The sequence below is a fragment of the Gigantopelta aegis genome, chromosome 4, assembly GCF_016097555.1.
Source record: "Gigantopelta aegis isolate Gae_Host chromosome 4, Gae_host_genome, whole genome shotgun sequence".
NCBI classification, from domain to species: Eukaryota; Metazoa; Mollusca; class Gastropoda; order Neomphalida; family Peltospiridae; genus Gigantopelta; species Gigantopelta aegis.
The window spans coordinates 93,844,102-93,859,726 of NC_054702.1; the positions used below are offsets into that span (position 1 = coordinate 93,844,102).

A 15,625-nucleotide genomic window follows, 5' to 3' on the forward strand; every position below is an offset into this window, starting at 1 on the left:
CAAAAAAGGGTCTGTTCAGTACAACTCAAAAGTAGGGAAGAAAAAGAAGAAGGAAATATTTTATTTAACAACGCACTCAACACATTTTATTTACGGTTACCTGGCGTCGGGCTTATGGTTAAGGACCACACAGATATTGAGAGAGGAAACCCGCTGTCGCCACTTCATGGGCTACTCTTTTCAATAACCAGCAAGGGATTTTTTTTTATATGCACCATCCCACAGACAGTATATACCACGGCCTTTGTTACACCAGTTGTGGAGCACTGGCTGGAACGGTAAATAGCCCAATGAAATCACCAACGGAAATCGACCCTAGATCGATCGCGCATCAGGCGATTACTGTACCACTGAGCTACGTCTCGCCCCTCAAAAGTAGGGGTGCAACACTTCTCTGCTAGTGTGTACAACATGGACATAGACTAAAGCGTAAACAAGTTTGCTGAGAGATGTGTGCCATCTTGTCACTGTAAAATTGGTAATACGTCTTTCAGACTACTAACTGGGGGCCATCCATAAAGGGTTGGGTTTTTTTCAAAATCAGGGAATATGTTATTACCCCTCGTCGTGTACATTTTTTGTACATTTGATCATTACCTCTGCATGGTGACTGGAAAACAGTCACAATTTAGTACAGGACAAAGCAATCACTGGGGAAAGTCACAACTTTTATATACTACTCAAAAGAATTTAAGGGTCAAAAATTTATAACCAAATAAGTTTCAGAGTGTATTAGATTGATGATGTAAACTACACCAATTTTTTTTATTTATTGTTCCATATTTACAAAAAAACACAAATAAACGTCACTGTATACAAGAAAGTCACATGGCATGCTGTCAAAGTTGAAGGTTGTCAAACATGGATTTTACACATTAGAACATTCGTTTAATAGTGTGTGAATCCACTCCTGGCGCGAATACACTCGACACATCGTTGCCTCATGCTATTGATCAGACGTCTGAAGAACTCTTGGGGAATGGCCTGCCACTCTGCCATAAAAAGTTGACCCAGATCATGAAGGTTGGCCGGAGGGGCATGGTTATCCCGAACTCTCCTGCCTAATTCGTCCCAGGCGTACTCTATTGGGGCCAAGTCAGGCGAATATGCTGGCCAATCCATCCTGGCGATACCTTGTTGTCTGAGAAAGTCCGTTACCACCCTGGCGCGGTGGGGTCTGGCATTGTCATCCTGCAGAACTGCCCCGCCGCCAATCTGCTGAAGGCCTGGGAGAACCAACGGCCGGATAATCTCATTCAGATAGCGGATTCCATTCAGATTGCCATCCACCACATAGAGGGGGATCCTGTGGTGGATAGAGATGCCGCCCCACACCATGACGCTGCCACCACCGAACCGGTGACGTTGTCTAACGTTAACATCAGCGAAGCGCTCCCCAGGACGTCTGTAGACACGAACCCGACCGTCGTTGAACTGGAGACTAAACCTCGACTCATCAGTGAACATCACTCGACCCCACTGAACACGTTGCCACCGCAGATGAAGCGTGCACCAGTGACGTCTGGCCGTTCTGTGACGTGGTAGGAGTGGTGGTCGAACAGCCTGGCGACGGCAGCGTAGATTATTGGCTCTCAGACGATTGCGTATGGTTTGATCAGACACTCGAGTTCCAGTCGCAGTCCGCAGATTGTCACGTAATCGGCGTGCAGTGGTTGTGCGTTGACGTAGAGCCATATTGGTGATGTAGCGGTCCTCTCTATTTGTAGTGCTTCGGGGTCTTCCCGAACGTGGACGATTTCGAACAGAATTCGTTGCTTGGTACCGTTGCCACAGTCGGCCAACGACACTCTGACTGACACCAAGTCTCAGAACAACATTTCTTTGCGTATTGCCATCCTGAAGCCAAGCAATAGCCCTTCCTCGATCTTCGATAGTCAGTTGAAGTCGTACCATTGTCGAATTTGGAGTGTGCACCGTACACGAACGCAAGCTCCAATTATACGGAAATTCAGCATTGGGAACATGGAATACACGTGCAAAGCGTGCAAATGAAGCGTTTTGTGAAAAAGCAAGTTATGGGCACTTAGCAGACCTTTCGCTTTCGCCCTAATTTACGTGCAAATGTAAGCATGTTTTCGCCATTAGAACTAGTCGACAGTGTCAATGACAGTGGATTTTAATTCATTTATGGGTTGCTTAGACCCACTTTCGTCAAAATGGAACAATACCATGCGTGACATTATGGTCTAGCTAATATAATTGACATTCAGAAAATAATGTCGAAAATATCGTCTGACCCTTAAATTCTTTTGAGTAGTATAACAAAATGTATGGGTTTGCAGAGCATTGAATGTGGCTAGATTAAAAACAAAAGTGACTTCATAGTATGCAGGGGCGGAGACTTGTTAAACATTGATTAGGGTGGGTTTGTAGACTGACTTCTTCTGCCTGGACTGTGATTAGTCCAGCTTACCGATTAGGGTCAATTAGGGTAGATTAAAAAAAAAAATGGTTTATATTGGGAATGGCTTCAAATCAGCAGCATATAAAACGTCCCAGGTTACAATGTGTTTCATTATATATTCTCCAGCTTCCTCTAGTATCAAAATAATCTTTAGTATGGAAATTATTCACAGCAATAAGGGCAGTAACAAAATCTAACCCAAGCTCTGATTTTTGTTTCCTGTCTCAACCAGTGCCCACGTCTGGTACATCAAAGGGAAAGTATAGCGGGTTTTTCTTAGATTATATAACCAAATGTTTGACACCCAATAGCCGATGATTAATAAATCAATGTAATCTAATGATGTTGTTGAGCAAAACAAACTTCAACTTTCTGTCCCTCTGTTATTCCAACGCAAGGCATGTGTCAATTTAGTTGGTAATGGCAATTATGGTACACTGCTTTTATTTGCATGCTGTATTAGGGTTGAAAGCACGTTCCGTAGGCCTACTCTATGGATGCTGGTTTGGTTAAAGCACAGAACGCTGTATTAATTAGTTTATTTACTGCCTCCCCAGTCACTGTGTCCCAGTATGTTTTCTTGCTTCAACCAATAAACGAAAACATTTCGTTGCAGCAGCCAAAGGAACATGGTCAACGAAAGACATCTGCCAGGTGCTAGACTTCAATTTCAAAAAGTATTTCAAGCATCAAAAGCAAACCATATATAAATTAGCTATAAAAAATATTGAGTTTCTTAGATGTTTTTATGACCAGAACCATGAAAACTGTCCATTGTTTGTGTTTGGGTCTTAGATTGTCCTTCACTGACAGCATCACCCACTTAAAGCAAAATGTACTTGACAACAAATGTAATAAGGCCTGAAACAGACTTCCTTCAAGAAAGATGGCAGTGTTCTCTGGATTTGTTATGAGCTAAAGGCCTGTTGGTCTGTTAATGGTGTCTGAGATTTCCCAACTTTTGCCTGACTCCATAGATGACTCAAACTCTCTTATTAGTTGAATGTTTTTGGTCCATATACAATCCAGCTCTACTACCACCTTTCACAGAAGCATTATTCTGTTTATGTTCAAGAGCAGAAAAGGAATATCATGCTTTCTTAACTGTGAAGCGCCCTGCAAAAATTCAGCATATACATCACCATTGTATTCATTAAGTGTCACCAAATCTTGTTGCAAGAAAACAATAATGATAATATACTTATATACAAAAGGAAGTTTGCTTCTTAAATGTTCAGAGACAGAACATTACTTTTATTTCCAACTGCAAAACTAGAAAACAAAACTGGAACGGGGTTCATGATTCAGCTTTGTGATTGCATCAGTCTTTGACCGACATGAAATATAAACCATGCATGCCTTCTACTGTATGATAATGGGGACGTTTCACGTTAGGGGCTTTTGGAAAGGGAGTCTGTCGTTCCTGAAGAGACAACTCCAGCCTAAATATACCAGGACATCTACTAATTCACTACCATCAAGAAGCTCTGCTACCACTTTGAGTGTTGCCATCTTCATATTAAGGCATCCGCGAGTCACAATTAATTAATATTCACTGTGACATATTGGGCAAATATATATTCGATCTAAGGGGCATGTCAATCAGTTTTAGTGCAGCTCTTAAAAAGGAAAAGGAATTAAAAAGAAAACAACTGGAAAATCGAATTAATTTTTTAACTGAGTTAGTGGATAAAAATCCTGAGTAACAGATATTTGTTGAATGGTTGGAAGAAAAGAAAAAACAGGAGGAATTAGATAGAAAGGAATATATGAAGGGTTTAATTTTGAGAAGCCGAGCTAGGTGGATAGAAGACGGAGAAAAGCCATCGAAATATTTTTTAAATCTAAAAAAATGAAACTATGTAAATAAAACAATAACCCAACTTGTTTGTGAGGATAGTAACATTATTATTGAACAAAATCAAATATTGGAAGAAGCCGGATCGTACTACTCGAAACTATATATGTCACAGGAAGAATATCTAATAGATATTGATTTAGATGAGGTTTTTAGATATACAAATATTCTCAAAATTGAAAATGTTAGCGAATATGTAGGTCAAATAACAGCAAGTGAGGCATTGTATATATTAAAAAATATGAAAAATAATAAAACGCCGGGGCCAGATGGGTTCACAGTCAAATTTTTTAATTCTTTTGGCAGGACGTTGGAAAATATTTACTTCGAAGCATTAACTATTCGTTTGAAATTGGCGAGCTGTCAATAACTCAAAAACAAGGCATTATTACTCTGTTGCCAAAAGGAAATAAACCCCGTGATGTTCTAAAAAACTGGAGACCAATATCTTTAATAAATACCACTTATAAAATCATTTCTGGCTGTACAGCCAATAGAATAAAGCAATCTATAGATAAATTAATTCATGAAAATCAAAAGGGTTTCCTAGCAGGCAGGTGTGTAGCCGAAAATACCAGATTATTATATGACCTGATGCATTACACTAGTGAAAGTAATATTCCGGCACTCCTTTTGTTAGTAGATTTTGAGAAAGCTTTTGATTCAGTATTTTGGGGATTAATTAACAAAACCTTAATTTTTTTTAACTATGGCGAGGACATTATAAAATCTATGTAAAGATAAAATCTTAAAATGGTCACAAAAGAATTTTACCTTCTTGGGAATTAAATTAGTGTCCAGTTAAATCAAATTGTACAATTAAATTATACTGACAAAATTGATGAGATTTCAAAGTTACTGAATACCTGGTCTAAACATCATCTTACTATGCTGGGTAGAATTACCGTTGTCAAATCCTTGGCTCTATCTAAACTTGTCACCTTATTCTCAGTATCCCCAATCCAGACAAGGGCATAATAAAAACAATCAACAAGATCTTTTATTCATATATTTGGAAGAGTTCCATAGATAGAATTTCTCGGAATTCGCTAATGCAGGATATAGAAAATGGTGGTTTAAAAATGGTAAACTTAGAATATTTTATGAATTCCTTAAAATTAACATGGATTAGAAGAGCAATAAATGGACATGATTCATTATGATATCATATTCTTAGATGTTACCTCCCAAACAAAAATATTTTATTTACTAATATAGGAGATGATTACCATAAACTGTGTGGGAAAAAAATTACAAATATGTTCTGGAAACAGGTATTCAATATACTAGCATTATTCAAAAAGAAAGTGGAACTTAACGAAAATGATGTAAGTTCTGAACCACTGTGGTTCAACTCCCTAATTAAAATTGGTAACAAAACTGTTTATTACCAGAATTGGAATATAATAGGTAAACAAACGTACATGATATGTATGACCCAGATGGCAACTTATTTAAATATGATGGATTTTGTGAATTTTATGGCTTTCATCCACCAATTACTACATTTGAAGGGCTAAAGTCTGCAATATTACATACATGGCCATTTTTATCCACCAAACCACTTTCAGCTGACTTTCTATTTTGGCCAAAGTATATAAATACCATAATACAAAACAAACAGGGGTCAAAACATATATATAACACCTATATAAAGTCGTCTTTTTCTCCACCAAAAAATATATCTAAATGGGAAAGAGAATGAAATTTTGAACAAGAATACAATTGGTGGAAAAGTATCAACAGCAATGTGTTCAGTATATCTAAGGATACCAAATTAAGATGGTTCCAATATAGAATAATCCAAAGAATTCTCCCTACAAACAAATTTCTCTATAATATTAAAGTGATAAGCAGCCTAAACTGTAGCTTCTGTAATGCGTCTATTGAAACGTATACGCATTTATTTTTTGATTGTGTACACGTCCAAAATTTAATTAAACAAGTCGAGCAATGGATAAAAGAATCGGCAGACATTATAGTTAGCTTCTCTCGTACCAGTTTTCTTCTTGGCCACTCAAAGAACAATATCATAATTGACATTATTGCTCTTTTGACAAAGCAATTTATATATAGTTCAAAATTTCTGAAGAAATCACTAGATATTAAAATATTAAAAATTCATATCCATTCTTATTATATATTAGAAAAAAAAATGTATTCCCATAAAATCAAATATAATGAATTTATTAAAAGATGGAGTGTATACCATAGGTTGTTTGAATAAATATCTCTAGGTCATCCACCATAACAGTATCTTAAGTATTTATTACCATATATATACATGTATAAAAAAAATGTGAGTGTTTAGTACTGAGTGAGGTTCAATGACATGTTGGCAAGAGGTTTGTTGTTTTATTTCATAGTATATTAAGTTTGATCTGTGTATGTATGTATAAAAAAATATATATATATACTGTGTGAAAATGTGACCAAAAATGAAAATAAAATATTCAAATGAAAAAAAAAATATATATATATTCGATCCGTTTGTCATTGGCATACAAAGGCTGATCCAGGATTATTATGGGATTCAGAATGCCAACTTCAGTTTTCACCACACACACTGAGTGATGAATAGGCAGCGTCACAAAAAAGGCATACAAATGAAATGATCTAGTCACATTTCTCTCAGGGGTGGTAGCCTACTCCCTGGCTGATGGTTATCATGGAATACAGCCACGAAATAATCTCACCTTTGTCCCCACCACACCATTTGAAAATTAATCCAGGTGCAAGTGACTCATATGTCCTACAAGGTTCATGCCTGCAATATGTGGATTGGGCATTACTAACCAGTGTAATATCAACCCTGTGAATGTTTGCAACATAATTAAATACGGATGTCAAATTGCCCAAAGAGACGAGGTGAACATAACCATTCTCCAAAGAACCGCGTTTGACATTAATTCTGATGCTGCCTTTGAAATATAAATTATTATATAGAATCCATACTAGTCTAGTATAAACAATGGAAATTATCTTAATGTAAGCTTCTTTTTTTAAGACATAAAATTGCCATTAAGCAGTAACCTACAAGTTGTGTAATGGACTTACGTATATAAATCTGTGTAATTAAGTGTGTAAATAACCATAATTATGCTCAATTCTGAAACCTACACTGGATTACATGGCAGCCAAAGTGGCCACAGCAATCACCAAATAAATCTCCAATGATCCTATTTCAAAAATATATCCTAAGATATGTCCTAAAATGCAAAATGGCATGTTTTTATCATCATAGACACACATTTTCCTTAATGGTGACGAGTCGGATGATGATCATGTTAATATGGAGTGAAACCTTGTAGTTGAAATACACACGTAAATATTCAGTGCAGGTAATATAGTATGATCACTATTATAAAAAATGTCATATATTCCCAAAGTTTATCTAAGAAACAGATATAATTTAAACACATACAAATTTAATAATATAAATTAAATCTGCATAGCATTTTAAAGAAAAAAATACATATATTTAATTAAAAATGGCTATTAACATGTTTTATGACCCTGTATACAATATTCATACATAATATTGACTTATTTCTACAATGCCCACCACTACCTATCCATCGATATATTACATGTCTATGTTCTAAAGAAAAACCCCACCTCTCACATTGATGATTTTGGGTACTGACCTTGAAGAACGTCAAAATGACCTTGATTAGAAAAAATGGAACCATATGTTTGTAATCTACATACTATAACAATTACAATCATGGATGGTTGCAAAAATTACAACTAAAAGTCCCACAGAATTATATATACCCCTTACACTAATGGGTAATGTACATGTATACATTTTTGTTTTACCCCACACTCAGATTTTTAGTTGGAATTCTGATGATATACAATAATTTTAGTTCCATTATGTTAATGTGCAGAGCCACCAGTTTCATGTGTGCCATTTATTGTGTAGCATGCAAGTAACTGTCCAGGACGTACTACACATACATTTGTTAAAGAAACACATTGTAAAAAATGCATGGATGTTATAAGAGGCTTTCTAGTTTTACTATATAAATATTACATACTTATATTATTATACTGTATGATGCTTAGTAATCCGACATGACATGATAAAATAAAAACAAGTGTATCAAAAAATTTCTTATTTGCATTAAAACAATTTCTGTAGCAACAACAATAAATTAGGGAGTCAGTATATCAGGACAAATCACAAAATAAACAATACTACAATTCTTCACAAGTATTAACGTACAGCACTATTATAAATGATAATAGTATGACAGACTTACATGTACCATAGACATTTAACAATATTCATCTCGCTATTCAAGCTAGTTGTCTATTTATGAACAATGGTAATATGTATTTTAAAACACCTCCAGAATACTAGTTAATTAGTGGCCATTAGGTGCAAACATACACATGTATATAACTGCCATGTTAGACATGCAACCTCTTTCTCTTAAGTATCGCCATAAAGATCTATATACTCCACTCAGTGTCATATAAACATCTTATTCCAGCCAGTGCACCACAACTGGTATATCAAAGGCTGTGGTATGTGTTATCATGTCTGTAGGATGGTGCATATAAAAGATCCCTTGCTATTAATGGAACAATGTATGTTTCCGCTCTAAGAATATTTGTCAAAATTACCAAATGTTTGACATCCAATAACCAATGAGTAATAACCAATGTGTTCTAATTAATGTTGTTGTACAAAACAAACTTTAACCTTTTTATTGATATAAACCATTTGTGATGTTCTGCTTGGATTTACAACTATCCCAGTGATTTCACACTTCATTATCCATCTTCTGTCACCAGTGGATACTTAATTAGTTAATATACCAATAATATAACAGTCTGGTAATTACCGAGTTAGAACATTTTTACTGGTTTATGTTAGCAAAAATGGCAGGATTCTTCAATTGCCTCAGTTATTTTTACAGCTGTTATAAATGACTGAGTGATTTCTAACAACTAGTTAGCTGTGCAATTTCAAAGTGATTGATCCTTAATAAAAACAAATATCATGAAAGGTTTGATCTATTTCCACCAGCCAAGGGTTTGTCTCTCTCCTCCCAGATCGTGACGCCATCACAGGCACAGATCTTCTTGGGGTTTTCAAACAGTCCAGCTGAACGTGCTATTATACCACACACCAGTCTGAAATTTAAAACAAATAGTAGGCTATTTCTTATTGAGGTAATTTATCTTTTCAAGAGTCCAACTCATAATCAGACTTCAATAGTCAATTCTTCTGTTGTAAAAGTGCTAGCTCTCCCTTTCTCTACACAAGATACAAATTTAAACAATTTTATCAACATCATACATATTAAATTACTACTGTCCAGCATAAGTGAGCATATGAGATAGGGGTGGGGGGTTGGGAGTCAGGGGAATGAACTCCCCCCCCCCCCCCCCCCCCCCCCAAACGTCTGGAGCAAATCTTTGAAACATTCGGGCAAAATGAGCCGGCCTGAAACCTTTTTTAATGTATTTCCATCATCCTACAGCAATTTATTTAAAACCATATATTAATGTAGCTGTTTGGTAGTGAAATGATTATAAAAAAGAATTATCCAGATTCAGCCTTCCAACCTCCACCCCCTCTCCCCCCCCCCAAAAAAAAAATGGAAAAAGAAAAAAAGGGTCTCAATACACCAATGCTGTTCAGACATTAAAGAAGTTTTTAAAACAGCTGTCATACTCTCATTTCTGGTTTTTGTTTGATATTTTATTCAATTTGTTTCTATCATATGGCATAATAAGTACCTTTTATCTTGATCAGTACCAGCTGACTTGCTCGGATTAACTGTTCCACAATGTATTACAGTAGAACGACCAATCATATCCGAAACTTTTAGTTGGTTTTCTTCAAACCTAAATATTGCTCGGCCATCTGTTCCAACTTTTAGTTCCCTGAGAATACCCTTCACCTGCAGATAACAATTGAAGAATATGCCTTTTAGCTATAAAAATAATGTATGGAAAAAACATATATATCTTGGTACACATGTCTACTTATGCCTGTCAAACTTGTAAAATAGCAGGGGTTGAAATGGTGATAGGTCTTTTGAAAACTCTAGAGCATAATTAGTGACAAGTTGACCAATTAAACAGCTGCACATGCAACAAGCACATGAACACACACACACACACACACACACAGACAACACACACCACACAAACAACACACATACACAGACACACACACACACAGACACACACACACATACACACAGACACACACACACAGACCCAGACACACACACACACACACACACACACACACACACACACACACACACACACACACACACACACACACACACACACACACACACACACACACACACACAGACACACACACACAGACACACACAGACACACACACAGACACACACACACACAGACACACACACACACACAGACACACTAACATTTACACTCCTGCTCGAATGCACAGACATTCACATGCATGCTCCTACACCACATACCCACATCAGTTTCACATACACCATATTATATGTTCACATCTTTTTCTACAGTATATTTACTAAAGTTAAACATAATTACTTTGAATCATCTTAAGTGTATTTAAAAAGAGTGAATTACTCAAAATTATGCAACACTACCTTTTCTGTTAATCCTTCACCAAAAATATCACCACAGCTGCAAAATACAAGAAAATACATGTGTTGGGGGTCAAGTTTTTCTTATTTACTTTTTGTGTTACTCATTACTGTTTTTGTTTTGTCAGACAGAATTAAATTCAGTATCCTCTTGTATATATTAGAACTTTTATCATTATGGTTTCTTTTTCATATTAATGTTAACAAATATCACAACAATGTCCAATTCTGGCTACCCAACACATTTGACTGTGCCAACAAAGAATATTTGAGGTATCTACACCTGTGTGGAAGTTGGTTCTATACACCTGGAAATTAATTAAGCATCATCTGGATTGTATTGCAGCCAAGACGGAGTTTAAACCTGATATTGATAGTTTTAAAGTTTTGTTTCTAGTGGGTATTTACCAAGATAAGCATGAATAAATTACCAATGAGAAGCTCATCGGTATAAACCCAGCTCCATAGTTAATTACTATCCATTTGATGGATATCTACTGTTTCTGTACCTTTTCCTAGAATACATTGAATACTGATGTAAATGGAAGTGTCACTTAATTGATATCGATCTTTTTTCAAAATCTTCTACATACACATAACATTAATTTCAGTGTTTTTTATCCACAAAATGGTCACAATTACTTGTAAAGTACCAGTCACATGGTCAAAACTAGGTGGAGCTTAATTAATTTACAGACTGCCTGCAACATATACCAAATTTTCTCAAATAACAAAATAAGACAGAACTTGTGTAACTCATTAATTACCAAAAAACAAAAGCTCAAAACGCTGTTGTACCTCTTACACCCTTGTGAAATATCTCCCAGTTCATGAATACACAATGTGTGATTGCCAGAAGGTAGGCCATCGACTGTACCCTCAATAACACAGGACTTTTCATCCGACTGAACAAACCGTATCACTCCTTTAATCATTTCACTTCCTGTATCCAGTATTGACACTGCCGCACCAAGGTGGCTAGGCACTAAAGCAAAATGAAAATGAAATGACAATTAAAAAATATATGTAACAATAAAAAAAAAATTTTGTAACAATAATTAATTAATTGATTAATTAACTTGTGCAACAGTTGTTTTTAAACTTGATTTCACTCTGCAACTGATAAATGTCTGAATTGATATATGCACACATTCTGTGATTTCCATAACACAAGCATGTATGTTTATAAAAAATTTAGTTAATTTCTGCTACTGATATTAGATAAAAAAAATTAACATACTTCTTATGATAAAGGAATTAAATATTTTAATTGTGTTACCATCACATAATATGTAGATACTAGAATGTTCTTGAATGATTGCAAACCCATGAATATGAAAAATATCAGTCCACAAATCAGGATGAAAAAGCAATTTTAAAAATTTAATCCTAGTTTCAAATTACTGTAATCTTAACCTGAGGTCAGATTCATGAACCTTAGAGGTGTGTGGCTGAAAGAACAACCCTGGCAATTAAGAATAATTAAAATAATGTTGTTAAATAATGCCGTAGTTTGTACCTGTCACAAATATATGAAGTTTGTCAGTTGACCGGAAAGTCAGAAAATTGGACACCCAGCTGAGAAATGGCATTCTGTTAACTTACAGTATTCAAATTAATTCAATTTATTGTACAAACACTCACAACAATTACCAAAACGAAAACAACTAATAATAAAAAATAATTACATATGTAGCTTAAAGAGTAAAACATACATGTTACTATAACAAACAACTGATTGGCTAAAACTGAAAGACACCTTTACTTGAACCCATTCCTTGCAGCACAGCTCGTTTGCCAGTTTTCTCTAGAAGTGATTTGATAGTCTCTGAAGGCAGTGTTGTTTCAACAATAACCTTTTCTGCATCCAAGATGACTTCTATTGATGTAATACCTACCAAACAAATTATAATTACAGAAAACCCCCAACAAAAAAACATGACCTTACCACTCAAAGAATGCTTTAATATAGTTTTATTAAATAGTATTATAAATTAAAAAATAACTAAGACTAAAAAAACTGTATTATTTTAAAAAGGTATGTTCATGAAAACAATATACAGTCAAACACAAGGGAGTAGATAAAAGTGGCTGCTTAAGACCGGTGACCGCTGATTACAGGTTGCCACATATATAGGCTTTAAAACATTTGTTGTTATTTCTTGTTTTACCATCTGTACTGCTAATCAATAGATGTATGCTTTGCGGATGACTATAAATCAACTTATGACATGTCGTCTCCTTCAGAAAAAATGCAAATGGAGAGTATTAAATTAACAGCATGGCTGTAGCTTGGGGGGGGGGGGGGGGGGGGGGGGGCAAAACATCCGGAAAACATTATAGCAACTTAAAGAAAATTCTCTTCTTAACCGTTTAAGGAGTTTTAGACGATTAACTACTCAGTTGCCCCTCAAACAAAATATCCTAGCTATGGCCCTGAACAGTTCTCAACAAGATTGTTTTCTCTTTCTATTTAATTATTTAATTGCTACTTCATGCAGTGTATTGTCATAGTAAGTGAATCTACAAATGTCAAGCGTAGCCTGCCCAGAGGCATTTAGATGCATTGCAGAGTCATACTTTTTTAATTGACTCACAGTAGAGATGTATTCCTGATGGTGTAAAGATCGGTTATTTGCTGCACCTTATCGCTGTTGTTAAAATATCCCTTTTATATAATAGTAAACATTTAATGTAGCTGCTTAATACAGGTATTTTAGCGATTTGGGATCCGATTTAGGTGGCCACTGGCTGCATTAGACAGGTGACCGCTTATTACAGGTGCATAAATTTACATTATAAATCGTTTAGGAGGGAAAAACGTGGCTGCTTAAGGCAGGTGACCACTGATTACAGGTGGCCGCTAGGACAGGTTTGACTGTATATTAATATTAGGCAAAAGCAGCTTAGCTGTCATTTTATGAACAATAAATTATAACATTCCTTTATCATTAAATAAGCAAAGACATTTAGTCTACATCAATCTAATTAAAATTAGCTCCACTATTACATGTGGATCTAAAGACAGCCAGTTGGAGCTCATGTCCACCAATCAAAACCTTACTTGCAGAATCCTGCCAGTGATTTAAAACTAACAACACTGCGTAGTCCCCAATGTCCAGGTAACATTTCGTCTGTAAATAATAATTTAAATATTGACCAATCACACTTCGCCTTTTATAACGTTATTTGGGAGCATACAAATTCAAAAAATATCGGGCGAGTCTATTTTAGTGGCCGCAGTACAGCGAACCATACCAATACGTTATCAGTCTTCAATTTTACATTAAAAATTATTTATTTATTTATAAAAAAACCCAACTAGATCAGTCTTCAGTTTTACATTACAAATTATTTATTTTATAAAATAAAACATATTTTATAAAATAAAACATGTTTTAAGGCATTCGTAATTCACACGAAACATGTCGTATACCCTCAAGATAATTCGGAATGTTTTCAAATTATTTTTAAATCACTGGCAGGATTCTGCAAGTAAGGTTTTGATTGGTGGACACGAGCTCCAACTGGCTGTCTTTAGATCCACATGTAATAGTGGAGCTAATTTTAATTAGATTGAGTCTACATGACCTAATCATGTACATGTTGAAAGTAATACTACCAATGTCATTAAAGAATAGTTTTTGCCCCTTTTAAAAAAAAAATTATATATTGCCCCAAAATACATTGGTAATGTTAGGATTGGGGGACTCCTAATTCATCACCTTACAAAATAAGTACTCAAAAACTATAGGCTACTAATACATCCAACTAACAAAGACATGTTGAAAACAATATTCTGTACAACAGTTTGAGAACAATATTTGTTACCATAAAAACACACTCATGTACAATTACGTCATTAGATGTTAAACTTAATATTGGTTTTTGCCCTTTTAATTAAGTGCCTGAAAGGTTTGTCATTTATGTGTCAACATTTTTAATTAAGCTGGTATGTTTTGCATGTGTGTAAAGAGAATTATGTCAATGTTCAAATCAGAGGGCTGAATTAAAACACCAGAAGTCACCTTGCACATCTTTCAGGGATTTGTGAACTACCTCCACACATCCCTGACAGGTCATCTGTACAGCAAACTCAAGCTGAAAATTGAAAAAAAAAAAAAAAAATAAAAAAATAAACACACATACAAATGCCTTTGCCACACATCATTTTGGCCGTGTACACAATAAACTTAACACATTGAATGGTAGTTGTATTTGTTATATTTGACAAATAGTACTTTTTTCCTTTCATCTAACAGTTTTAGACTGACATACATGTAAAAGTATTGTCAACATTATGGAACTCAGCTGTTTGAAATGGGTGAGCTTTACCATCACTGAAGGTAAGAAGACGCCTTTTTTCCCCAATGTAGCGAAACATCTAGTAATAACATAACTGGTCTTTTTGTTTTCTTAAAATCTGAATGACATCAGTATTGAAATGACATCACTTTACATCTCCCTGATATAATATTGGAAACCGCACTACAAATCTACATACTGATAATGCAACTTTAATTTATTATGTTTAGTTTTATCTTGCGTATTTTAACTATTTATTTGAAACTGTCAATCCGTTTTGCCTTTTTCTCTAAATTTAACCATAACAGCTTATATATCTTGTAACATTCTATTACTAAGTGAAAAATAACATTATTGTAATTTTTTAGAATAATTGTTACAAATAATCAGAATTATTTACTTTCGTTGGAGGTGACATTG

The 15,625-nt window shown here is 35.1% G+C and overlaps 1 protein-coding gene across 3 annotated transcripts; it reads right to left on the minus strand.

The window, feature by feature from the left end:
- Positions 1-3,651: 3,651 nt before the first annotated feature.
- Positions 3,652-15,625, minus strand: LOC121371455 (copper chaperone for superoxide dismutase-like). Of its 3 annotated transcripts, none has more exons than XM_041497347.1 (7): positions 15,606-15,625; positions 14,929-15,001; positions 12,666-12,794; positions 11,699-11,885; positions 10,904-10,940; positions 10,041-10,204; positions 3,652-9,431 (listed from the first exon to the last, which is right to left on the minus strand). In XM_041497347.1, exons 1-7 carry the CDS (start codon positions 15,621-15,623, stop codon positions 9,296-9,298), a joined length of 744 nt encoding a protein of 247 aa, XP_041353281.1. In that variant the 5' UTR covers positions 15,624-15,625; the 3' UTR covers positions 3,652-9,295. The 3 variants fall into 3 exon arrangements, with proteins under 3 accessions (XP_041353281.1, XP_041353280.1, XP_041353282.1); XM_041497346.1 differs by having other exon boundaries at positions 12,660-12,794; XM_041497348.1 differs by lacking the exon at positions 15,606-15,625 and adding an exon at positions 15,236-15,303 and having other exon boundaries at positions 12,660-12,794.

Coding starts and splice junctions, on each gene's coding strand:
- LOC121371455 (XM_041497346.1), bottom strand. Junction 12,795..14,928: donor ATCCCTGAAAGATGTGCAAG/GTGACTTCTGGT, acceptor TTTGTTTGGTAG/GTATTACATCAATAGAAGTC. Junction 9,432..10,040: donor GGTACTGATCAAGATAAAAG/GTACTTATTATG, acceptor TTTAAATTTCAG/ACTGGTGTGTGGTATAATAG.